Genomic DNA, 27,545 nt, shown 5'->3' on the forward strand with positions numbered 1-27,545 from the left:
AGCCTTTGGATATTGTATTGTGAGAACACGATTTTTGGAGCTGTTGCTAATTAGCCAGTCTCGAAAGGGGACATGAACAATACACGGACAACAGCATAGCTGAAAGAGGGACAAGTGGGATCTGATGATATCACCAAACCACCAAAACAACTCTAGTCCCTACTGTTTTAGCCACTTTTATTTATCTCATCTAGTATTTGCAGCCCAAAGCATTCTACCTGGTAAATTTCTCATGGTCTACAGGATAAGATCTACTCACCTCTATAGTATAAAAAAGGCAGTCATAAATTTGCCTTAGCTAGGTATTCACTTTATTCCCAACCACTCACATCTCACACTTTTCACATTAGCAAAAGGGAAGTGCTCGTAAACCCTGCAAAGTTTACTTAAGCATATTACCTTTTACACTTGCTGCTCCTTCTGCCACAACGTCATTAGATGTTCCTTCTGCCAAACACACAATCTTGTAAGATGTTCCTTCTGCCAAAAGTGCAATCTCATTAGATGTTAGTTCTGCCATACAGTCTTGTTAGATATTCCTTCTTTAAACACCATTCTCTGCTTCCTGACCTATAAAAGTTCAACTAGCCCTGCCTTCTTACCTTAAGTCCTACCCACTTAAAGCTCTCATTTCTCACCACGTAAAGTGTCTGGCACATATTGAATAATAAATATGTAATAAAGGACAATTATAAGCTTCCAGAGGGCATCTTAGCACACAGTAAGCACTTAATAAAGTAGCAAGTTATTACTTGATTACTTGATAACATTATTAGATGATAATAAGAAGCTCCTGCATGTAGTTTTTGTTTCTGTTTTGAAACAGAGTCTTGCTGGGTCACCCAGGCTGGAGAGCAGTGGCATAATCTCAGCTGATGGCAACCTCTGCCTCCCAGATTCAAACGATTCTTGTGCCTCAGCCTCCCAAGTAGCTGGGATTACAGGCATGGACCACCATGCCCGGCTAATTTTTGTATTTTCAGTAGAGACGGCATTTCACCATGTTGGCCAGGCTGGTCTCAAACTCCTGGCCTCAAGTGATCCACCTGCATCAGCCTCCCAAAGTGCTGGAATTACAGGTGTGAGCCACCATGCCTGGCCCTGACTGTATTTTTAAATGTTTGTATTCTGTGACATTAGAAAAATGCTTAACATCTGAAAGACACTTGACAGTTATTTCTTAAGTGGACAGCTCAATAAATGAATAAAAACACTGTTTTTTGGGAAATTCTGTTGAAAAACACAAATGAAATAGAGACAGCTCTATTCCATTATGAGCACCTTAAACACCAAAACTATGTCTACCCCATCTTTGTCTTCTGCAACATGCAAAATCTAACTTACAGAAGTACCTTGATAAATATGCAAGAAATTAAAGGTATACTGACACTGTTCAGATTGTATAGTGTATTAGGTGTTACATGCACATAGCAAAGTAGCATTTTTGTTATTGTGAAACATTTTTGTACTTTTGTTATAATTTGTTGAGCCTATAGTTGGGCAATTTGAATACTGATTATGATAATCTTTTGGCTAATGATATCAGTATCTTGTTCAAACAAAATTACTTTTACCATGACAATTGACCAGCAGGTAGAAGAACACATCTTGTTCTAAGAAAGTTAATATATGGCATTCAATTTTAAATTAGGAGTAATGAAGTCAATAATGGTGTGACCTTGTTGCTGGAAGAATATGTAACATGGCCTACGCTTCTTAACGAGGAATTGCTTTTCTGACTTCTGGACTCAGCAGGTATCTTTGAAAAATAATTTCCTATTGGTATTGGTGCACACTGGCTAAGTTTTGCAGTTCTTATTACCATTTGCTTATGGTAACAAAAAGGCATTGTTGGGTTTTCAATTTTAAAGACAGTTACTTTTTTAGTGACAGAAAACACTGTTTTCCACAGTTTCAATAGCTTCTCTATCTAGTGAAGCTAGATATTACATTGTGAACAGGTTTGAGTCAGGGGCTGAATGGTGACTTGTGGCTGAATAAAAACCCAGTGTGTTGGAGAATGTTTGTAATTTGAACTGCAGGGGTCTACTTATACACAGATTGTCTTCCACTTCTGGCACCTCAGACAGCAAGACCAATACTGCTCTTTCTCCTTTTCCTCAGCTTGACCAACTTGAAAACTATGAGAATAAAGACTTATCATGATCCACTTCCACTTAATGAATAGGACACATTTTCTTCCATATGATTATCTTAATAACAGTTTATCTTCTCTAGTTTACTTTATCTTAAGAATACAGTATATAATATATATAGCATACCGAATATGTCTTAACTAACTATGTTATCAGTAAGGTTTCTGGGCAACAGTAGACTATTAGTAGCTAAGTTTTGGGGAAAATAAAAAATCATACACAAATTTTCAACTTCACAAGGGATTGGCAACCCTAAATCCCACACTGTTCAAGGACCAACTATAATATTCATTTACTAAATGCAAACCACTTATTTTACAAATTAAATCGAATATTTAATTTTATAACAACTTCAATTTATAATATGACTATAAAGAAAATACACAACATCCTGAAAGTATTTTTTTCTTATTTATACAGAGATATTATACAGAATTTTAGGAACCATAATTAAATAATTTTTTTCAGACAATACTGTTTGCCATTATAAATTACCTACAATGAAGTTCTTAAATATTTCTGAAATCTACTGAGGAAAAAATTAAGAATGTGCAATTTACAAAGGAATTTCTCAAACTTCTCTTACTTTTTTATCTGTGGTACAACCACCAAGAGTAATTCACTATCAGAAGTCTTACCTAGATCGCTATTTTGAGAAGTGTTTCTTGGTATATTTTTTTCTTTGTAGTCAGAAAGTTGTTGGCAAATTCTAAGTATAAAAAATAAATAAAATTACTATTAATATTTTAATACCAATATAAAATATTTACCACATATATTAAATTCTTCTAAAAAGTGAGGATTTTGTTGCCTTATTTCGGTAGGCGATTACAGAGACTGAATGAGATTAACATTTTTTAAATTTGAAGCAATAAAATAATCTGTTCTTAAGCTTTATTGCTGAAACTATCTTGGAATTCCAAATAAAACCCAATGTGTGTTTTTTCATAGGTTCTAATATTCTAATATTAGAATATTCTAATATTAATCCTAATTAATACAATATTAGGTTCTAATATTGTAATCTTCAGAAAATGTTTTTAAGTCCTAATTTTACAAAAAAATAAGAGTCCTAATTTTGCTTATTAGTTGTCTTATTCTTTGTGGTTTGTAATTCAGGGATTCTCAATATCACCCTCTGCATAAGAGAAAATTGAGACTCTTTACCACCTGAGAAAAGACATTATAAGGATAAAAAGGAGCTGAAGGGTACAGATCTGGTAGCAAAGAAAAGAAACTCTGAATGTCAAAACCTGAATTACACTACTATTCCTTCTCTACAGACTCAAACTCTGAACAAGTAGACCTTTATTACAGTGATGCTTAATCTCCACATTCATTTCCAACTGACATGGAAGACAAAATGTATTTGTAAAGGAGATGTATGTCGACATTTTCTTATTTCTGAGGGACATACTCACAATACATTTCCACACAACATCTCAAGTGTTACTCAGCTTCGTTCTCATCTTATAGATCACCTTACATGAATATTTTTGTAGTGTAAATCACAAAGACTCACACTGTCTCCTCAGGGTTAGCCAGCAAATAGTCAAATGATCTCCCAGTGACTGTGCAAGATATGTAGCACTTTCAAAATTTATGTGTCATCCTTATGCAGGGGCCATGCAAATTTTCTCTGTATTGTTCCAATTTTAGGATATGTGCTGCCAAAGGAAGCACAAAGCCCTATTTTTGTATATGGATAGTGATGAGTCACAGATGAGCCTTGACTCTGATAAATCCAACTAACCTACTGAGATTCCAAGAATTCTACTGAATGGATTCCTATGAGGTAAAATTTGAAAATATTTTTAAAACTTCAGGTAGAGATGCAAGCAGTTTGGGAGATTTTCAATACTGTGGAAAACAACTGTCTTGAGGGGCCCACTGCTCTGCATAAGGGTGATATGAGACTTTTTACCACCCAAGAAAAGACATTATAAGGATAAAAAGGAGCTTCAAGATACAGATCTGGTAGCAAAGAAAAGAAACTCTGATCTCTTTCTACAACATGATTTGAACCTCTCTGACAGTTTAGAACAACCCTAACTAATATTCACACTAAAGAAAAGGTCAACAAGGGCTTCAAAGGATAACATACCATGAAGGTCTTAGCTATGTCTAGGCTAAGATGTGGGCTCCACATAGGTTTTACATGTCGGGGGAAGGGTCATGTGCTGTTTGTGGTTAAAGCTAGAAGGTCCAGCTGCCAGAACAGGGTGCTGGTGCTTTGGGAACAATGGTGTAGGAACAATGGGAACACATAAGCTTAGGTATGTGAACTAAAACAGCTGTAACTTTGAAGTCTATGCATGTATCACCATGAGGACTGAGGCTTCTGAATCCAGTAAAGGCATCCTGGTGGCAAAGGTCAATCATTAATAGACTGCAAGACCAGTTTCAATGGCATCAATGCAGCAACAGGATCGACAAAAAGAACAGACTGACTAGAATGTCCTTTTTCTCTCCTCCTTCTGACTTGTAAAAAGATTTTCTACCTTGTAATTAGGGAACCCCTTCGGTTCTGGAAAAGATCAAAGAGGAGGGTATAGGAGATAGTCCACAGAAGACAGTACAAGACTTTCTGCTAAACTGTCCATTTCAAGACCCAAATACTAATTAGAAAAATAAAAAATGTTACACTATTTGTATCCCTTGTACAAGGGTTACTCTTGGAATAAAATGGACAACATTGAGATTCCTAAAGATAAAGGTTAAAAGTCCTGAGATAAAGAATCCTGCATCAATTGCCACTTCTATGTAGTCTAGCCTTTTGCTTGATTTCTGGCTGATGAAGTAGACTAAATCACTGCCTCTCCTGAACTGAACTAAGAAATATCATACAAGATTTGATAGTTATAAGTATTTTAAACCTTAACATTTTGTGTTAATAGCCTTTTAATGTAAACACTTACTTAATATAATGCCTAGAAACAGCATAGTCTTCTGCTGTTCGTCCATATATATCTTGAGAAAAGACATCAATATTTAGCTGAAGAAGAATGCTGACCATAATTTCTGATCCACAACATACAGCAAGTATGAGGGCTGTTCTAAAATAACAGAGGTAAACTTCACTCTTAGGGACTCTAAATTTTAAAAGCTAATTTGGTATGCCTCACCAATTTAATATCTTACCTGTCCATGTAGAATTAAACATTTACATGTGTTAACATACATAAGCATAAGAGGTGCAGAAGCCTTTGTCTTTGTAAATTACCACCAAGGCTAAATCGAAGGGACAAAGAGGAAGCCTCTTGTCCCAGTCAACTATTACATAATAGAAGTTGCTAAATAAAGTCCTTTGATGGGCAAGAAACCATGCTGTGGTCACGTATCTAAAGTAGGCAAAGTTTTAAGTAAAGATTTCTCCACTGCTTTCCTGGACTTACATGTTGTAATTAAAAATAAACTAAGGGACCTATCAGTAAGAGCTGTTTGGAAGGTGAAAGCAGTAACATTAATAATTATGGTAATAATAGTAGTCATAGGATTTTCAGTTAATGATGATGGTAACCTAGCATGTGCTAGGAACCACATTACATGCTATATATATAATCTTTCTTTCTTACACACAGCCACCCATGAAGGATATATTATCCTCCTTTATTATCCTCTTCATACAGGACAACATATTTGGTGATAAGTAATGTTTCCAAGGTGATATGGCTTGGCTGTGTCCCCACCCAAATCTCACCTTGAATTGTAGTAATCCCCACATGTCAAGGGCAGGACCAGGTGGAGATAATTAAATCATGGGGGCACTTTCCCCTATACTTGTCTCATGGTAGACAGTAAGTCTCATGAGATCTGATGGTTTTATAAATGGAAGCTCCCCTGCACAAGCTCTCTTGCCTGCTGCCATGTAAGACTTTGCTCCTCATTCACCTTCCACCATGATTGTGAGGCCTCCCTAGCCGTGCAGAATGGTGAGTGAATTAAACCTCTTTCCTTTATAAATTACACAGTCTCAGGTATGTCTTTATTAGCAGCACGCAAACAGCAACGTCACACACCTAGCAAGTGGGAAAGCTAGGAATTAAACCCAGTCTTGTAAGAATCTAAAGCTTAGCTCTATTCTCTTTATCACCCACCTACAATTTTCCTTCATTAAAGGAAAAGTGTATCCACTTAAAACTATCTTCACTCCCTCTGCCCACACAAACTAAAAATAAAAACATCAAAATACACTAGAGATAAAAAAGAAAAAAAAAAGATGAACCCACAGTATCTGGTAATAGCAATTAACCATCATGTAGAAATAACTTGTCATCAATATTCTTCAAAGAATGCAACTTAGCGCAGAGTCCTCTAAAAGGCAAAATGATTTTCCCCTCCTATTTATGTTTAATAGAGAATATTTAATGGAAAAGAATATAAGAAGAAGTTAAAAGCCACTATAAAAGCGTTATGAATCCGTTCAATACTGAGTCAGAAAGTAAAAGTTCGCACTTCAGAAAACTAACAAAACTAATATGAAATCCCTTTAGCTAATATAAGTTCATATGACAAAAACATCACATCACAAATAATAAACATCAGTCAACATAATAAGAGAAGATGAGTCCTATATATGCCCTTCTTCACACTCCCCAGTCCAAATAATTGTCTATTTAACCGATAATTTGTGTTGGTATTTTTTACTATATCCCAATAAGTTAATCTTCTTATTAATTTATTATTTCTGACTTGAGTGACTGTTACTACTCTAGAGCAATACAAGTTTAAAAACAACAACAACAACTAGTTGAGGACTAAGCTCTGATTTTTTTTTTTCTTTCCCAAATTCCTATCTAAGGGGTCTGGTGAGTCATGCCTTACAAACCATAAATTCTCATCAGATGGGCTTTATTGAACCCTATATATCAGGACTTACTTTCCAACCTGACTCTGGCATAACACTATGAGACAAGGGAAAAAATCAAAATATTTTATTCCCAAAAACATTTCTTTGCCGTAGCTTGAAACGGCCCTGCAAAGCTGTCCTTTGTGGGGGAAAATTTGCATCTGTAAAGAATCTCTATTAACACAGCAAGATCTTTTTCTTCCAGGCCCTCCCAACGCTAAAGAGATTAACTAATAGTCTACCATCTTTTAAAGATCTGGGCCGGGTGCAGTGTGGCTCACGCCTGTAATTCCAGCACTTTGGGAGGCTGAGATGGGAGGATCATGAGATCAGAAGATCGAGACCATCCTGACTAACACAGTGAAACCCCGCCTCTCCTAAAAATACAAAAAAATTAGCCGGGCGTGGTGGTGGGCGCCTGTAGTCCCAGCTACTTGGGAGGCTGAGGCAGGAGAAGGGCGTGAACCCAGGAGGCAGAGCTTGCAGTGAGCCCAGATCGTGCCACTGCACTCCAGACTGGGCGACAGAGTGAGATTCTGTCTCAAAAAATAAAAATAAAAATAAAAGATCTGAATAGGAAACATTTGTCATCTATTGTCTCTAAGGGCAACCAATATAATATATCAAAAGAACCTTGGTCTCTACAATCTTTTATCTTAACCTGAACATTTCCCAGGTCTTTACACAAACTCAACCAATTAACCAACTGTCAACCAGAAAATGTTTAAATTTACCTATACCCTGGAACCCCCTGCCCTTTGAATTGTTCTGCCTTTCTGGATCAAACCAATGTATTTCTTAAACATATTTGATTGATGGCTCATGCCTCCCTAAAATGTATAAAACCAAGCTGTGCTTCCATCACCTTGGGCCCATGTTCTCAGGACCTCCTAAGGGCTATGTCATGGTCACTCACATGTGGCTCAGAATAAATTTCTTCAAATAGTTTACAGTTTGACTCTCTTTGTCAACATAGTGTACCTTTTAAAGTTGTCAACAGCATTTAAATTTGCTTTCTTCTTCACTAAAAATTCTACCATTTGCTGTTTTTGTTCAAGTACGGCAAGTAAAAATGGTGTAAGTCCACCCTGTGAAAAAGCAAAAACAAAAAAGATACTTGTACATTCATGTTTATATCAGCACAATTCACAATTGTAAAAATACGAAACCAGCCCACATGTCCATTAATCAACAAGCAAATATATACACATACACCACTGATTGCTACTCAGTCATAAGAAGGAATGAAATAAAGGCATTCATGCTGGATGGAATTTGAGAGCATTATTCTAACTGAAGTAACTCAGGAATGGTAAACCAAACATTACATGTTCTCACTCACAAGTAGGAGCTAAGCTATGATGGCTGCACTAAAATCGCAGAAATCACCACTAAAGAACTTATTCATGTATAAAAATAAATAAGTAAAATAAAAATATCAATATTTAAAGTAAAATCTTAATTATTTCTAAATATTTTTATTCAGGTTTTGCTTCCAAATATGTAAAGCTGACCCTCAACATAGGTCAATGTTAAAAGAAATGCCCATCAATCAATGAGTGGATAAAGAAACTGTGATATATATATATATACAATGGAATACTACTCAGCCATAAAAGGAATGAATTAATGGCATTTGCCACAACCTGGATGGGATTGCAGACTATTTTCTTAGTGAAGTAACTCAGAACTGGAAAATCATACATCTTATGTTCTCAGTCATAATGGGAGCTAAGCTATGAGAATGCAGAGGCATAAGAATGACACAATGGACTTTGGAGACTCAGCGGGGAAGGCTGGGAAGGGAGTGAGGGATAAAAGACCACAAATTGGGTTCAGTATATACTGCTCGGGAGATGGGTGCACCAAAATCTCACACATCACCACTACTAAGAACTTACTCATGTAACCAAATACCACCTGTTCCCCGAAAATCCATGGAAATTAAAAGTTTAAAAATAAATAAATGCATTTCAAATATTTTGAAAACAAAACTAGTTGATCTATACCTTGTTTTCTGATTCAATATTTGCACCATAAGAAAGTAGTATTTTTGTCATTGATTTATCCTCATTATAGATGGCATAATGTAGAGTAGTGTTGCCATAGACATCTGGGATATTTGGATCAGCGCCATGTTCTAGCAAAATATTTGCACATTCCTCTTCCTGACATTGGACAGCCTGTCAGTATTAGACCAAGAAATATATCGTAAATTCTAGGAAGTGAAAACAAACATTCCACAGGTTTGACCAACTAGTTATACTCATATGAGATAAATACATTTTTATTCTATATAATGAATTCAAATCCATCTCATGCTGAAATAGTTGGCTAGTATATACCTTTATGAGAGCTGTCCTCTTTTCCCCGTCCAAGACGTGAAGTTGACAGTTTCTGTGCAGCAGGAGTTTTACCACTTCTGGATGGCCATTGGCACAGGCCAAATGTAGAGCCGTCCTGAGAGTGGGAAGACTTTTTAGTCATAGTGCATTATCTAAAAACATACAATGATTCATTGTAAACACTGAATAGCTTGCTATTCCTCTGCCTTCAAAACAAATATTTAATTTTCTTGTGAAAAAAGCACAGTATTTATTAGCTTTTACTACTCACTACATTAATAAAAGAGCAGCCAATTTGAACAGAAAGATTGTGGCCCTCAGATTCCATTCAACTTGGGCTGCAGTCCTACTTTAAATTAAACTCTGTTACTTCCTAGCTATCGCTTAGCTATTTTGTGCCTGAATTTCCTCATCAATAAAATGAGAATGAAAATAGTAGCGCTCTCATTGAAAACCACTATGATGCCTAAACGAGACTTTATGCAAAGCATTAGAACAGTTCCCAGCACAAGTAACAGCTCAATGATTATTAGATATTATAATTTTTGCTATTACTAAGGGAGGAGACCACCCCTCATATTGTCCTATGCCCAATTTCTGCCTCCAAAGAAAGAAGAAGTAAAAACTACAAAGGCAGAAATGAAATCCACAGGCAGACAGCCCAGCGCTGCACCCTGGGCCTAGTAGTTAAAGATCAACCCCTGACCTAACCAGTTATATTATCTATAAATTCCACACATTATATGGAGAAGCACTGTAAAAATCCCTGTCCTGTTCTCTTCTGATCTGATTACCGGTACATGCAGCCCCCAGTCATGTACCCTCTGCTTGCTCAATCGATCACGACCCTCTCTCGTGGACCCTCTTAGAGTTGTGAGCCTTTAAAAGGGACAGGAATTGCTCACTCAGGGAGCTCGGCTCTTGGGACAGGAGTCTTACCAATGCTCCCAGCCGAATAAACCCCCTCCTTCTTTAACTCGGTGTCTGAGGAGTTTTGTCTGCGACTCATCCTGCTACATTACTACTACTTAACAAAGACAGTTTAATTAAGTAAAATAATACAATTATACCTACATTTTGAGGTATGTTTTAAAGATTAGAGCTGACGCTGTATGTCAATAATTCTAACATGCTCATTTTCTATTTTAACACTTCTCACATTGGTATGCCACTTATAATTCATAACTTATTATAACTATAATTGGCAATACTTAAAAATTTCCCTTATTAATAATACATAAGACTAATGGGGCATCATACAATTCATGGTGCCTTACATTAAGTAGAGTATGATACATACAATAGGTCTAGGACAGTTCTACCAAGATGACTGGCATTTAAATAAATTTTAGTTCTAAAAAGTACTATAGCAAAAGAGGGCTGGAGTTAAAACAACAACAAATTTTTTAAACAAGTAATTCCGAGGGATTGCATTGGGAGTTATACCTGATGTAAATGACGAGTTGATGGGTGCAGCACACCAACATGGCACAAGTATACATATGTAACAAACCTGCACGTTATGCACGTGTACCCTACAACTTAAAGTATAATAATAATAAATAAATTTTAAAAAAAAAGAAAAAAAAAAAAACAAGTAATTCCTATTTTTATTTTCAAAAATATTTAAGCCAACAGAAACTCTGGATTCAAATGAATAGTTATGGCTTATTTAATTCGGTACTTAGATTTACAGAATGTATGTAAATCAGATATTTCCAATGACTAATACTTGGATTTAAATTTTCAAAATGGCAATTGAAGGTTCTCTTTTACTATTTTCTACCTTCAGAAATGCTTTTGTACGAAAGGAGGGAGGAAAAGCTTCCACTGGGACGAAGTCCTCATACTGCAATGTTAAGTCTCTTCAGCTTGCTCAGCCTAGGCAGGTACACACAAAGTTTTAAGGATGGAAGGTCCTGACAGTAGTAGAGCTTATGGTCCACGACCAGGAAAATTAAGGAGCACGGACACAAAGGGTGAGGTTGGGGCAAAAGTTTAATAAGCCAAAGAATAAAGCTCTCTGTAGTGGAGAGGGGTGTCTGAGTGGACTGCCAGGTTACAGTTGAATTAAAAAGATTTTATAAAAAACTGCTCTCATTTCTGTAACTGCTTGAGTAACTTTTCTTAACTATAAAACTGTCTTCAGAACTCCCCCTCATCTATGTAGGTGTGGGTATGTCTCTAGACAAGCATAAAGCACTGCTTCTTTTGTTTGTACAACTGTGGGTTTGTTTTAGGTAGGCACCCCGCCTCCCTGTGCAAGTTCCCACCGTGTATATGCCTGAAAAGTGGAGGAAACTTTTTCCTGGGACCTCGCTAATCACACAAAGAACAAAGGGACTTTGCCTGCCTTGTCTGCTTATCTGGGCAGGTGCACTGCAGGCTGTCATTCTACAGGCAGGCAGCTTCTGCAGTCTGAGTTTTTCTCCAAGCTGCTCTATTTTGCAGCTGTGCACTGTAGCTGTGATTTTTCAGGCAGACAGCATTCCTGAGGACCAGCTTTAACTGTTTATCTATTTCTTCCTTTTCTTCTCCCTCAATATGTCTGTATCTATTGGCACCTTCAATGGCTACATATTATTCCATCCTATGCGTGCACTGAAATTTGTTGATAAAATCCACTATATGAGTTCTTCTTAAAACATTGCTATTTTCAGCAGTACTAAGGAAAACAAATTACATGTATCTAATAATTTCCTAAAGATACTTCAGTATCATGGAATTGGTGCAGAAAGGGCATATACATTTTTAATGTAGCACTTACCACCAAATTGTCTATTTGAAAAGCCATCAGCAACGCTTTTTACTCAGCCTTATAAGTACCAATGCTCTTCATCCTCACAACTTTGTAGATAAAAAACAGTATTTTATTCTTCTTTTAACTTAAATTTCTTCTCTTACTAGAAACACTAAATATGTGCATAGGTCAATTATAGAGCTGTGTTTTCCTATGTGTGTAGGTCAACTGCAGAGCTGCAGAAAAGTACTTTGCCCAATTTTAAGCTTATTTCCTTGTTGATTTCAAAGAATTCTCTGTAAAATGAAAATACATGGTTCATCTGATATGTGTATATACATGTACGTTGTAAATACATTGCAAATATGTTGCGTTTTATCAATTTTTTTCTTATATATGGGGTGTTTCCATTTCTATTTTGCTAAACCAACCTTCAAAATGCTTGCTTGTGAGTTCCTTAGGAAGGTCTTTGTCAACATAAAAATGTGTCTGTATAAACAGGCCACTTGTGTTTTCTTCTAGTAGTTTTCTTTTTGTATATTAAACATTTTTTAATCTACATTCCATCCAGAACCTATTTTTGTGACATATTTAGCTAGTTTTCGCCAAACAGCAGGCACTCCATTTACAAATAATTCATCTTTTTCTACTAATATGAAATGCCACCATTATCAAGTGCTATATTCTTTTTTATATTTGGGTGTTTCTGGATTTTGTATTCTATTCCATTTATGTACGTCTTCCAGCTGTTAGTAAACCATTTGTACAAATTAAAAGCACATTTTGATATCTGCGAAGGCAAATTGGTTTTCACTGCATTACAAAAAAATTTTAATGTCATCATAACAATAAAATATAGCATGTGCAATTTTTAAATGTTAAAGCTTTGGTGTTTTTCTTTGGGGTAGGTGACATTGATAAATACAGAAAGAGCTCCCATCCTGAAAGAAATAATTCTTCCTATTCAAGAACACGAACCATCTTCCCACTTTAATGTTTCCTTCTAAGGTTCCTCAGTAAAGTATATATTTACATAGGGGTACATGGATATAAAATGGATATTGGATTTTATCCAAAGAATTTTTAGCCCAGAAGTTAATATATTATGGGAACTGTTTCTCTCATTACATACACTTTTCTATAATGTGAATAACATGTTTTAAAGTGTGCACTTGAAAAATAAAATATCGGGCCAGGTGCAATGGCTCACGCCTGTAATCCCAGCACTTTGGGAGGCCAAGGGGGAGCGGATCATCTGAAGGTCAGGAGCGCGAGACCAGCCTGGCCAACATGGCAAAACCTCGTCTCTACTAAAAGCAGGAAAAAGTTAGCCAGGCGGGTTGGTGTGCGCCTGTAATCCCAGCACTTTAGGAGGCTGAGGGCGGGGGCCGGGGATCATCTGAAGGCCAGGAGTTCGAGACCAGCCTGGCCAACATGGTGAAAACCCGTCTCTTCTAAAAAGAGGAAAAAATCATGTTGGTGAGCGCCTGTAGTCAAAGGTACTTGAGAGGCTGAGGCAGGAGAATCGCTTGAACCCGGGAGGCCGAAATCAGGCCACTGCACTCCAGCCTGGGTGACAAAAGCCAGATTCCGTCTCAAAAAATAAACAAAAAATAAAATACATAGACTTAATTTTGGAAGTTAAATCACTTTAAAGCTGTCTCTGAAGTGCACTACAGGGAAATCATGGCAGCGTGTGGTTTTCGTTCTGGGGCTCATGAAGAGGCCCGGGCCCTGACTCCTCCAAGGCTCCCACATCCCCGGTGCTGCGGGGCCTGCGGAGGCGAGGAAGCTGGGCCGGTGACAGGAGGGCTCCCTGACCCCGTCCCCAGGGGAGGGCTTCTCCCAGTTCCCCACCCTCCCAGCCCCCGCCCGGCCCGTTACCTCTTCTTCTTGTCTCTCTTGTCCAAGCCAGGGTCCCTGAGCATGAGGATGAGCTCCACTCTGGGGACTGTGCCCCACCAGGCAGCTCTGTGGAGATCGTCGAGATCTTCCGGGCAGACGTCGTACCCAGGCTCCAGGAAGGCGCTGTCACAGTGCTCTACGCCGCCGCCCGCGCCGTCCTGGCTGCAGCTCCCGCAGCAGGGGAAGCAGCGGCAGCACCATCTGCCCACGCCGCTCCCAAAGCCAGAGGTCTTCAAGGCAGACGTTGTCGGCTTCTGAGAAACCTCAGTCCCCATCTGCTTTTCCCAGCCTCGGGAGCCTCCTATCGAATGCATCACCTCAGCCACCACCTCCAAGCTGGAAACGCAGTTTCCACACTGGCCGAAGAGTAGCGCCAAACCCAGCAGTTACAAGCGAGCGGCGCGCGCACCTCTGGGGCCTCACTGCACGTGGCGGCAACTTCCGGTGGGTGGTCAACGGCTCTCGGAGCCGGTCAACGGCAACTGAGCGTGCCCGCGCGAGGCTCTGGCGTCACCCGTGTCAGCGACAGCTTGTCACCGGCCCTGCGTTCTGCCAAAGCTCGTGGGAGCTGGCCCAGCGTTTGGGCCATGGAGAAGGACAGGCGGCCTGTGGGAAAGCTGTCTCGACGCAGGACGGGGCTAGAGCGGCTGGAACCTGAGAATGCCGAGGCCTCCTCTGGAGAAAGCCAGACCCTCTGGCGGTGGCTCTGCGTGCCAGCGAGGCTGCCATTCCCGCGTCCCTGGCGGGCAGGGCTCGCCTCAGCCAGCCTCAGAGTCAGGGGTGCGCAGCCCGCCCGGCCTGAGGGCCCGCTCTTCCTTGGTCCCCGCCCAGACCACAGAGGTCGTGGGCGCTGGGCACTCGGAGGTCACCAAGTCGGGGCTGGGCGGTTGGTTCCCGCCTGGTGCCGCTGCCGCGGGGCCAACTACCCGGCTGGGCCACGGCCTGGGCTTCGGCCCGGGGTCTGCGCTTCGTGCGCGCCATAGGGGCGGAGTTGCCGCCCACCCTCTAAGCAGGCCGGCGGTGAGCTCCAAGGAGGAGCACCTGCAGGAGGCGGCAGGAAGAAGGAGCCGGGTGTGGAAGTTCTGGGACCCAGAACTCTGCCAGTGCTGCGAGGCCAGACCCGGCTCCAGGCGCAGGACCCACAGCAGGGCCGCCACCCTCCTGCCACGCAGCCCCGGAGGCTGCTTCACCCAGACTGTGGGCGCTTTGGTCCAAGAGTGGAAAGTGGGGCCGGGCGCAGTGGCTCACGCCTGTCTTCTCAACCCTTTGGGAGGCCGAGGCGGGCGGATCATTTGAGGTCCGGAGTTCGAGACCAGCCTGAGCAACATGGTGAAACCCCGTTTCTACTAAAAATACAAAATAGCTGCGTGTGGTAGCGGACGCCTGTAGTCCCCAACTACTCAGGAATCTGAGGCAAGAGAGTCGCTTGAACCCGGGAGGCAGAGGTTGAAGTGAGACGAGACTGAGCCACTGCACTCCAGCCTGTGCGACAGAGCGAGACTCCATCTTATTTTATTTTTTTGGAGACGCAGTCTCGCTCTGTCTCCTTATCCCCCTATTGATCGCTGCACATCCCTGGCCCCAGAAGATCTCCATGGTTTCAGAGGTTGCCAACAGACTAGGTAACAACGGAAAACAATGTGGAGGCCGAGAACTTACTAACATAGCAGAAGCTATACAAACCAATGAGATTCAATAGGAATTATTAAACAAATGGCTCAGGAAAAAATCAACTAAGAAGAAGGCATGACTACACACGTCACAACACATATACCAAAATAAACTCCAAAAGAGATAGTAAAATAGCTGAGCAGGAATGTTTTAGGATGAATATCTAAGGACTCTGGAATTTCACAGCTCTGATTTCTTATGCTATGCTCTCTGGCGCATGAATATCGGTAAAGTCTCAGTAAAGAGAAAAAATGAATGTCTGGTCCTAATGCTATATATTAAGCCTTAATATTGTCTATTCTGTCACTGAAAAATGTATCTGAAAAATGTATAGCATCTGTAACTTAAGCCACAAAAGTCTTGTTTTATAATAGTTTTATAGTCATGGTATTCAGGCCCTATTTCAAATGAACTAAAGTTTGAAGACTGAAATTCTGCAGTGTGTAGAACGAACACCCATAACATGAGTTTACCTACGTAACAAACCTGCACATGTGCCTCTGAACTTAAAACTAAAGTTTAAAAAAATTTTTAAAAATTCTGCAGTGCAGCTCTGTTAACTTCACAAATAAAAAGATTATTGGGGCTAAGCCTCATGGCTAAGAGCACAGCCTGGGACTAAAGGTATATTGACTGAGACCAAAGCCTATTCCACCTCTTAACAGATTTGTAATATTTCTGAATTTCACTGTTTTGGTTTCTCATTTGTAAAACAGTGTTAATATAAACTAACTTCCGGGAAAAAGCACTTTAGACTAACAAAAGTGTTCAGTCTTTTAAATGAAACCATTATACAAATAAACATTTCAGAAGAAAATATAGATTAACATTTATGGATAAGTGGTAGAGATTTTTCAAAGAAAACAACAGGAATTACAAAAGACAATATTGATATACTGACCTTATTGGAAAACTTATTAACATACATAAATAATAAAACACTTGTGTTTTTACAATAAAAGAACTGATACATGATCAAAGAATATAATCAGTTCACAAAGCAACCATAAGTACCACAAACTTTCTACTCTTATTTGATAAGGACAACACTTCAACTTCACCATCTTGCCTCAAGACATTTGCTCTTCAGTTCTGTGTCATAATTTAAATCACTGGGACCTTCACATTCTCACCACCTTACAGGGCATCAAATTTACCCATTATGTACATGAATTCATGTACTTAGGCACACAGGAAATAGGAGACAGTTTGAAAGTCCTGGTAAAAAAATTTTTTCCCACTGTTTTATGATTCAGGTCAAACTCAGACCAAATCAGTTTTACCTATTTTGATTTAAGATATATTTCCTCAAAGTTAAACAGAAATTCAAAATATTGCATTGGTATCACATGTAACTTCTTAAATATAATGTTAATAATATAATTGATTTTCAGAGTGAACAAAAGTGGATAAAACAAAATTTATGATTAGGGATAGTTAGAAGCATAGCCTAGTAGTAACATCTCACTTTTTAGAAATAAATGTTTTATAAAATCTTTTCAGTAACGACATTCTTTTTGCCTTCTACATAATCCTCTAACAACTCTGTTTCTTCAAATTTTATGTGAGATAATTTTATGACATCTTAGGACACTAAGAAGCAGCATTTATATAAAAATCTTAAAATCAAACAAGAATGAAAAAGTATACAGAAAGTCTTACATGGAGCAGACTCACCAGCAAAGACATGCCCTCTGCCAACTTCCCAAGCAGGAAAAAAAAAACCCAACTTTTAGTTACATGATATAATAACGAAAGTATATAAATTAGTCATACAAATTTGAAAAAGTCCAGCTTCTTTGTGTGATAACAGTATAAAAGATGTTATTTTTCCTCTAAATTTAAGATAAGCTGGGAACCCCTGCCGTTCAGACACTGGCTGCTGCACTGTCGCAAAGTTGCACTCCAGTCTTCTCACTTCTTGCATGCTAATTTCTTCCCAGGCACTCCTGTTGAGTTTGAGCCTCAACAAGAAACTCAAGGAGGTGACAATTAAAACAACACTGCAACATCTGTGCCTGCCTGATTTGCAAGATTAAAAAGGACTGCTACAATTTACTGTTGGTGAAGGCTACAGGCACTGTCTTGCTACCCACCCCTACACCCAGACTCTGACCCTGACGTCATCCCACGCTTCCCCACAATCCCTTAGGTACGTCCCATTTCTGCTAAATTTTATCTTGCAAACTTCTAACCCTTAATACTCTAAATACTAAACCAACCCATTTTCAATCTCATCCCAATTTAAGACTAAATCACACTAGGACATGACATCACAAGAGCAGAAAAGTATAGATCAATGTCTGGTATAATTATACAATTAATAATGCTCAACAAAATAATTATAATCGATACTAGCACATATTTAAAGAATTACACACCATGATCACTAAATACTTTTCTCCGAAAATCAAGCTCGTTTTGCATACTAAAGCCATCCCTGCAAATACACACCAAATAAACAGAATGAAGAAACCCACATAATCATCTCCATAGATGCAGGAAGTACTTTCAACAAAGTCAACACCATTTCATCATAAAAACACCTGACAAACTAGGGATAGGAATTTTCTTAACACAGCAATCGGCCTTTGTGCCAAACCCGTAGCTAGCACCATCTCCATTGTTAGGGCCCAATGCCTTACTCCTGAGATCAGGAACAGGGCATCAATGTTCATTTTCATCACTGCATTCAACACTGTACTGGAAGTTCCATCCAGAACAAATAGGAGAGAAAAAGAAGTAAAGAGCATTCATACCTGTAAGGAAGCAGTAAAACTGTCCATTCACAGACCACACAATCTATCTTATGTACAGAAAATCATGAGGAACGTCCAAAATATTATTTAAACCAGTGAACAAATTCAGCCAAGTTACAGCACAAAATGTCAACACATGGTAATCTGTTGTATTTCTAGACACTAGCAACAAACATGAGAATGTAATTATGAAAACAATTCCCGGCTGGAGGTGGTGGCTCATGCCTGTAATCCCAGCACTTTGAGAGGCTGAGGTTGGAGGCTTGCTTGAACCCAGGAGTTTGAGGTCAGTCTGGGCAACTCAAGAAAACCCTGTCTGTACAAATAATTTAAAAATTAGCTGAGTGTGGTGGTTCATGTCTGTAGTACTAGTTACTCAGGAGACAGAGGAGGTTAGGATTGCTTGAGCCTGGGAGGTCGAGGCTGCAGTAAGCCGTGTTCACACCACTGCACTCCAACCTGGGCAACAGAGTGAATCCCTGCCTCAAAAAAAAAAAAAAAAAGAGGAGAGGAGAGAAAGAAGAAAAGAAAAGAAAAGAAAATCCACTTTTAAAAATCAACAGGCCAGAACACCCGTCATCTCAATGCTTTGGGAGGCCAAGAGAGGAGTATCACTTGAGGCCAGGAGTTCGAGGCCAGCCTGGGCAAGATAGCAAGATTCCACCTCTACAAAAAAATAAAAAAATTTGCCACGTGTGGTGGTGCATACCTGTAGTCCCAGCTACTTGGTAGGCTGAAGCAGGAGGATCACTTGAGCCCAGGAGACAGATGCTTCAGTGAGCCATAAACGTGCCACTGTACTCCAGCCTGGGAGACAGAGTGAGTCTCCCTGCCTCAAAAAAAAAAAAAAAAAAAAAAAAAAATCAGTATGGGTTTATTTCTGGACTCAACATTCAGTTCCATTGATCTATACATGTGTCCTTATGCCAGCGTCATGCTGTTTTTATTGCTGTTGCTTTGTAGTAAGATTTGAAATTTGGAAATGTGCACCTCTGAGTTGGTCATTTTTCTGACATTATTTTGACTATTCTGGATCCCTTGAAATTTCATATAAATGTTAAGATCAGCTTGTGAATTTCTGTCAGAAGGACTTTGGGGTTTTAACAGGAATTACAATAAATTTGTAGGTTGCTTTGTGTAGTACTGTCATCTTAAAAATTAAGTCTTCTAGTTGATGAACATGAGGTGTCTTTCCATTTATTTATGCTTTCTTGAATTTATTTCAGCAATGTTTTGACATTTTCCATGTTCCAGCCTTGTACCTTGGTTAAATTTATTCCTAAGAATATTAGTATTGCTGATTATTTTCTGAGAGAGCCTCACACTGTTGCCCAGGCTGGAATGCAGTGGCACGATACTAGCTCTGCAGCCCTCAATCTCCTGGGCTCCAAAGATCCACCCACCTCAGCCTCCAGAGTAACTGGAACTACACATGCGTGCCACCACGACCAGCTAATTGTTAAAAATATTTTTGTAGGGACAGTGTCTGGCTATGTTGCCCAGATTTCATTATACAATTTTTTTAAATTCTAAAATTTTTGCCATGAATTACTGTGATAGTTAAGTCTAGGTGTCAACATGACTGGATAAAGGATACACAGAGAGCTGTTAAAGCACTATGTCTGGGTATGTCTGTGAGGGTGTTTTCAGAAGAGGTATCATACTGCTGTGACATATCATGACATACTGTCATACTGATATGACATCCATAAAACTGATATGATGCCCACAATACTGATGTGACATCCAAAGACTGATAGAACACCTGCAATACAGATGTGACACCCCAATACAAATGTGACACCTGCAACACAGATGTGACACTCACAAGACATCCGTGACACCAACAAGACTGGCGGGACACCCACAACACTGATGGGACATCCACAATACAGATGACACCCACAGGAGTGCCATGATGCCCGTAAGACGGATGTGATTCCCGCAATACAGAACGACACCCACAAGACTGATATGACACCCACAATACAGATGACACCCGCAGGAGTGCCATGACGCCCGTAAGACGGATGTGATGCCCGCAATACAGATACGACACCCACAAGATTCCTGTGACACTCCTAAGACTCATATCACCCCCATAAGACTGATATGATGCCTGCAATGCTGATGATACCTGTAAGACTGATCTGACACCCGCAATACTGATATGACCCCCACCATACAGATATGACACCCCCAATACTGATATGACACCCGCAATACAGATATGACCCCCGCAATACAGATATGACCCCCGCAATACAGATATGACACCCGCAATACTGATATGACCCCCGCAATACAGATATGACACCCGCAATACTGATATGACACTCGCAATACAGATATGACACCGGCAATACTGATATCTACAATACCGCTATGACACTTGCGAGACTGCTGTGACACCCTAAGACTCTTATGACACCCATAATACTGACACCTGCAAGACTGATGTGACGCCTGCAATATTAACATGTCAGCTGCAACACTGATACAGCATCCAGACTCTCACCAGGGCGCTTGGTACACAGCTTCCACTGACCTTGACTTGGGTCGGGCTTGGCTTCTGTAATGAAGTTTGATGTTGTCTCTGCTTTACTGACATAGTATTGATGTGATTGTTTATAATTTACTCTCCGGTCATTTCATACTTCTGGGACTCTTGCACTAGCAGTGCAAAGTATAACTTATCCCTTCTCTCAGATTGCCAGCAGTTACTGCAACTCCATGCAAAATACTCCAGTGTATTTTACCCAAAGCAAGGAAGCTCTCCCAGCTAACCACCACATAACTCCCAAATCAGGAAACACAAGGCTTCTACCTGACAATCTAATCCACAGATTCATTTCAGTTCACCACCTGCCCCAACTGGGAGAAAAATGTCTCTATTTGGATCAGTTTTCTTTTTTCTGGAATGTTCTTGAGCTGTCCCTCAATTTCACAGCTTTGGCAAATGACTTCCAAACTGGGTCTGCCCCGTGTTTCCTCCAGAGCAGATGCAGATCCTGCATTCCTAGTGGAAACACCCCAGGCTGATGCCGTGCTCACCTCAGTGCAACCCAGCAGCAGGAGCACAAATCCACCTGCCCACCACTGGTCATCTCAACTTGAGAATGGAAAAATACTCATTTACAAACTGAAGGTTCATCATGTCTCTCTCTGATTTAACTTTTCCAGTGGGATAATGGCACAACTGATTACTGAAATTTAATAAGAATATACTGAGTTGGGTGTGGTGGCTCATGCCTATAATCCCAGCACTTTGAGGGGTCTGAGGCTGGTCTGGGCAACATGGCACAACTTCATCTCTACAAAAAATATGAAAATTAGCCTGTCATGGTTGTGTGTGCTAGCCCCAGCTAGTTAGGAGACTGAGGTGGGAGGATGGCTTGAGCCTAGGAGGTTGCAGTGAGCCAAGATTGTGCCACCGCACTCCAGCCTGGGCAACAGAGCCAAACCTTGTCTAAAACAAACAAACAAACAAACAAACAAAAAAAAAATCCACCCACTCTCCTTCTGACTGTCTTCAGGGAGCCAGCCAGAGAATTCTCTCTTGTGCTGCCTCCCTTATGTTTGAACCTAAGGCCCTAAATAAAAGCTTTGTCTAGGAAACTTTCTCCGGACTCATGTCAATTTGTAGTACAGGAGGGTCAAGAACCTGGGGTCAGTAACAATAGCACTGAGAGCTGGGTCCTGCAAAAGGTGTTTTATTTGCTTAAATTTATTATATTACTTTATTTGTTTCATTATTAGTATGAGTTCAAGCTGGGAAATTTTTTCCCTTAAATATTTCTATCACTTTTTAAATCTTTACTGCTTGATCGTTTGTCTACTTCAGCGCCTTGCTTTTTATCAAGTCATTTAAAATTCAAGTATGGGCAGAAAATCTTTATCAAATGTAGTGTTATATCTTGATCACATAAGATGAACCTTTTATATATATATATATTTTTATGGAGTAGCATCTGAAATCCTTTTGAGTAAAAAGAATAAAGATTCATTCAAATTACTTCCAGTGATGAAAGCTTCTTTTAAGAATATTCATGCACAGGAGTTTGAGACAAGCCTGGCCAACATGGTGAAATCCAGTCTCTATTAAAAATCAGCCGGGCGTTGTGGTGCAGGCCTGTAATCCCAGCTACTCAGGAGGCCGAGGCAGGAGAATCGCTTGAACCTGGGAGGCGAAGGTTGCAGTGAGTTGATACTGTGCTTGCCTAGGTGACAAGAGTGAAACTCCATCTTAAAAAAAAAAAAAAAAAAAAAGGTAAATACATGTAAAGATAGTTCAGGAAACTATGATATATAGTCAGATATTGGAAGGTCATTCTGGAGCCAGGGCAAGTTCACAGCAAAGTGTTCTTGTCACCTTGCCCAGCAGCAGATGTTCACAGATTCCTCTTCTGCCTGGAACTCAACTTCTCCTCTGCCTGGTTTCAGGCGGTGCCTTCTGCCCCCGGCTGCTTTAAAGAGTTGCTAATCACTGGCATCTGCTTCATCAGGGCTCACACTGTCCCATGCCCTCTGTGGTCTTCCTTTTCTCAGAATGTCCTCCAGCTTTCCTCCCACTATCAACGAGTTGACTTCTTCATAAAATTTCCCTTCTCAATCCCAGAACAGGTTTAGCTACTGTCATCACAATTAAAGAAAAAAAAATTAGAAGCCAAACACCAAGTGGGCCCCTGGCCAACCTTTAGATTGCCTGCCCTGGGCTCGGGTGCCCTCCCCTGGAACCAAGAGATGTGAACAAGGTGCCAGGGTGATGAGCAGCAGGCCACGTCGGGCCCGTTGCTCTCCAGGGGCTCTGAGTATGAAAAGTTTAATCATAATGAGGCCGCGGGTTTGCCAGGCGTCGTGAGTATTGTCCCGTATGGTAGAAGCATCAAAAGTCTCATGTTTCACTAATCAATGATAAATATATTTTCCTTCTAGGTGACCAAAGCCATTGTGTATATAGAAGAAATGAGCAGCACGGCAGATGTCACTTTTCCTTCTGTCCCTCAAATTGTGTCCTTGTGGATGTATGATGATGCTTGCAAGCTAGGAATGGGTTTTATATTTTTAATATTTGGGGAAAAAAGACAAAACAATAGAAGACTATTTTTGACACATGAAGATGGTATGAAATTCAAATCCATTGCCCAGAATAAAGTTTTATTGCACACAGTTACGTTCATTCCTTCACACAGTGGTGGCTTTCACTCTGAATGCTGAATGGCAGCCCTGAACAGTCTACACAGACCTCAAGGCCCACAATCCTAAAATATTTACTATTTGGTCCTTTACAGAACAAATTTTCAGTCCTTAGCTTGTACAATATAGTGGTGATAGTTTTCAACTTTTTTTTTTTTTCTTTTGAGGGGGCAGTCTTGCTCTGTTACCCAGGTTGGAGTGCAGTGGTGTGATCTCAGCTCGTTGCAACCTCCACCTCCTAAGTTTAAGTGATTATCATGCCTCAGCCTCCCAAGCAGCTGGGATTACAGGTGTGCTCCACCATGCCCAGCTAACTTTTGTATTTTTAGTAGAGACAAGGTTTCATTATGTTGACCAGGCTGGTCTCGAACACCTGACCTCAACTGATCTGCCCACCTCGACCTCCCAAAGTGCTGGGATTACAGGCGTCAGCCACCACGCATGACCAGTTTTCAACTTTTATGGTCCAGGACATCTTAGAAATTATTGAAAAATCTCAAAGACATTTTGTTTATGTGGGTGATATCTATAAATATTTACTGGATTTTAAGTTAAAACTGAGGAATTGTTAAATATTCACTTATCTAAAAATAACAAAAATAAATACATTACATATTAACATGAAATACATCTTTTTTAAAAAACTATGATATGAAACAAAAAATAGTAAGAGTGGCACTTTTATATTTTTGAAGGTATTGTTAACGTCTGACTTAACAGAAGATAACTGGATTCTCTGCTTCTGCAGTCAATCAATTCCAATTTATCATATCCTGTAGCCTCTGAGAAACTGCACTTGTGAGAGAATATGGGTGGCAAAGTCAAATAATAACTTAGTATCATTATGAAAATAGCTTTTATGGTTCTCTTGAAAACTTCCTAGGGAATCCCAGGGTTCTTAGGCTCCTTAGCACTTCGATCATCACTGCTGTGCAGTATATTCTATCACACTTGTTTTCTCAAGAGATAAAGGCATTTTAAAGTGTTTGAAATTCTTGGCTACCTGAATGTTAACAATGATTTCGATTTATCATAGGCATGCTCCCCGTGATCTTCACTAGAGAGCTTTCCAACTTTGAGCTCACCCTCAGCCCTGATAGCACAAGACTTGGAAACCACAAGTGCTCCAACCTCCTGGATTATACTGAAGTGAAGACCCATCATGATTTCTTGACTGATGCCACAAAAAATCCAGAAATAATTGGAGGGAAATAGCCTTACCAGTACAGCTCACCTATCAGAAGTTCCCATACTTTATGCTTCTACTGAAACCAGAACATAGAGGCCTGCTTATGGGGCGTTTATCAGCTACTATGACATGTCAGAACTCCTTGCTGACTGTGGTGGCACCACTGGAATGGATGGACAGGTACAGACTTATAATATCTGAGTTTGGCCAGTGGATAAGCCAATTGGTTTGTTTTGTCGCATAGATTTGTACTAAACCCCAACTCCAGTTTTCCATCTTGGTGGTGTAGGTCATTAGTGACAACAGGGGACCAGACAACTGGCATGGATGGTGTGAAAATCTATGTCTATTTCTGGAACAATGGACCAGAATATATACAGTCTTTGACAATGGTTTAGAAACATTATGTCAAAAGGATGCTGTATAATTATTGCCTTAAGCTCCAAATCTACTCTGATATTATAAAAATCCAAATACTGACTTCTATTCAAAGTAAACACTATCATTATTGTGTGTCTATGTATAGATGCCTGTGACGTTGTATCATGAACCATGTAAAGTGAGGTTTTACAATCCTGGGAGTCAGTCTAATTTTTCTCCGTTTTCTAACTCTCTTCTTCCCTTACCTTTTACAAAACTTCCTCTTGTTCTTGCCCCTTGTTTTGCTCTCCTTCCTTTTCTGTGCTTCTGCTCTTCCCCTCTCTCTGATTCATTTCTCCATCATTAACATAGTCAAAAGTATTTACATTAAAAGCTTATTATTTCCACTCTACAATTACTGATTCTTCTTCACACTACACAGACATTTACCATTTACACATAAAATATATATCCACACACACAATCGTCATCCCCACCCCATCATCAGCAACAAAGCTGTTAAAATGATATGGAAGCAACATCTTCATCAGGGTTATAAAAGAGAATCTAAAACATGTAGGGCATATTTTACTTTTTTTAGTTTGCCTCTCAGAATGTAATCTTGACAATATTTTCATGTTTTCCTTGCTACTCAATCTCTGACACAGAGCAAAGCTGGGAAGGTAATTAATATTTTCAGTGTATAAAATACTTTCTGAATAACTATTCTACTATAGTCACTATGCTAAGGCTGAGACCAAATTAGTAAAAATAATAGACATGACTTTATCCACATAGACCATAGATTATTCTTGGGAAGCTTATGTTTATTCATTTCTTTTGAAAACTGTATTAAAGATACTGAGAAGACATTTCTATTTGAAAAGACTGAATTCTGCATTCTCTTTTAAAATTGGTTATTAACATCAGCATCCATAGGTTCTCACTGTTTCTTTGAGGGATTTATTCCTGATCTGAGGAGGGATCTTTGGTCTGGATTTGCTTCTAGTCTGAAGACAGATCTTCAATGTTTTCTTTGTTCTAGGTGTTTTTGCCTGGACTAACCTACAATTCTTTTATTCTTCATTGCCCTAGATTTGATGATGATGGACATTTATTAACAGTGAACTCAAAATCCACATATCTTTTTTCCATAAACATGGTGCCACCTATGCAAATAAATGTGATTTTGCAGTTGGTGCAAAGTGAAGAGCTTGGGCGGGAAGAAATAGGGTTTCTCAAGGCTACATTCTAGATGAACAAAAGAGACACGTGCTTCAATGCAAGGAGGTACTTTGTCAGTGAATGAACATGTTCTTAAACATATTAACTCATGATTTTAAGTAAGACAATTTCTAACATATAAGAGAATATTCAATCAAAATTTTTGAAATGTGATCACTATTCTATTGATATGCTGATCTTTATGTATCTTCTTGCCATTGGCTTTGGCTTTGGAAAAGAAAATATTCCTGTACCCATTGAAGTTAAACTAACACATAGTTACCTCTCATCCAGATCTTCCCATTGGATATTTTCCTTCACTTCTCCTACCCAACACATCATCTCCATTTTAATTTTTTTCTTTGTTTAGAGTATATTTTATTTTTAATATTAAAATGTCTAATCAACCTGGAATATTTTTGTACATTGTATGTGGCAGAAATGTTTATTAAATTTTCCAAAAATCCAACTAATTCTTACATCATTTATTGAACATTACATTCTTTTCCTATTAATTTGAAATATTGCCTTCACCTTAATTTTTAAATTTTTATGTGCATAAGATTTTATTATGTTGATCTAGCTTTTTTTCTTTCAAACTTTTGTTCTAGGTTCAGGGGATACATGTGCAGGTTACACAGGTAAACTACAAGTTGCAGAGGGTTGGTGTACAGACTATTTTGTTACCCAGGTAATGAGTGTAGTACCCAATTGGTAGTTTTTAATCCTCACCCTCCTCCCACCCTCCATCCCCAAGAAGGCCCCAGTGTCTATCGTTTCCTTCTTTGTGCCCATGGATACTCAGTGTTTTGCTACCACTTATACGTGAGAATATGCAATATTTGGTTTTCTGTTCCTGTGTTAAACTAAATAGCTTCTGCACAGCAAAAGAAACGCTCAACAGTGTAAACAGACAATCTACACATGAGAAAAAATATTTGCAAGCCATGCATCCAACAAAAGTCTAATATCCAGAATCTAAGAAACTTAAATCAATAAGCAAAAAAAAAAAAAAACAAACCATTTTTTAAAAAGGGCAAAGGACATGAACAGACACTTCTCAAAAGAAGACATACACATGGCCAAGAAGCATATGAAAAAATGTTCAACATCACTCATCATTAGAGAAATGCAAATCAAAACCACAATGA

At 39.3% G+C, this 27,545-nt stretch overlaps 1 protein-coding gene and 1 non-coding gene across 2 annotated transcripts in view; both read right to left on the reverse strand.

Annotated features, from left to right (window-relative positions):
* Positions 1 to 27,545, reverse strand: part of LOC135968065 (putative ankyrin repeat domain-containing protein 26-like protein) — a 66,664-nt gene that overhangs the window by 15,567 nt on the left and 23,552 nt on the right. Inside the window, exons 2-6 of the mRNA XM_074021568.1 lie at positions 9,351 to 9,465; positions 9,015 to 9,188; positions 7,987 to 8,093; positions 2,795 to 2,865; positions 400 to 480 (exon numbers count right to left, since the gene is read on the reverse strand). Coding sequence (XP_073877669.1) covers positions 400 to 480; positions 2,795 to 2,865; positions 7,987 to 8,093; positions 9,015 to 9,065 — 310 coding nt within the window. The 5' untranslated portion in view covers positions 9,066 to 9,188; positions 9,351 to 9,465. The remainder of the gene's footprint in view (positions 1 to 399; positions 481 to 2,794; positions 2,866 to 7,986; positions 8,094 to 9,014; positions 9,189 to 9,350; positions 9,466 to 27,545) is intronic.
* On the reverse strand, positions 3,733 to 3,839 carry LOC123569940 (U6 spliceosomal RNA). The gene has a single exon (XR_006693812.1). It is a non-coding gene; the product is annotated as a U6 spliceosomal RNA (small nuclear RNA).

The sequence above is a fragment of the Macaca fascicularis genome, chromosome 17 (genome assembly GCF_037993035.2).
Source record: "Macaca fascicularis isolate 582-1 chromosome 17, T2T-MFA8v1.1".
Taxonomy (NCBI): Eukaryota; Metazoa; Chordata; class Mammalia; order Primates; family Cercopithecidae; genus Macaca; species Macaca fascicularis.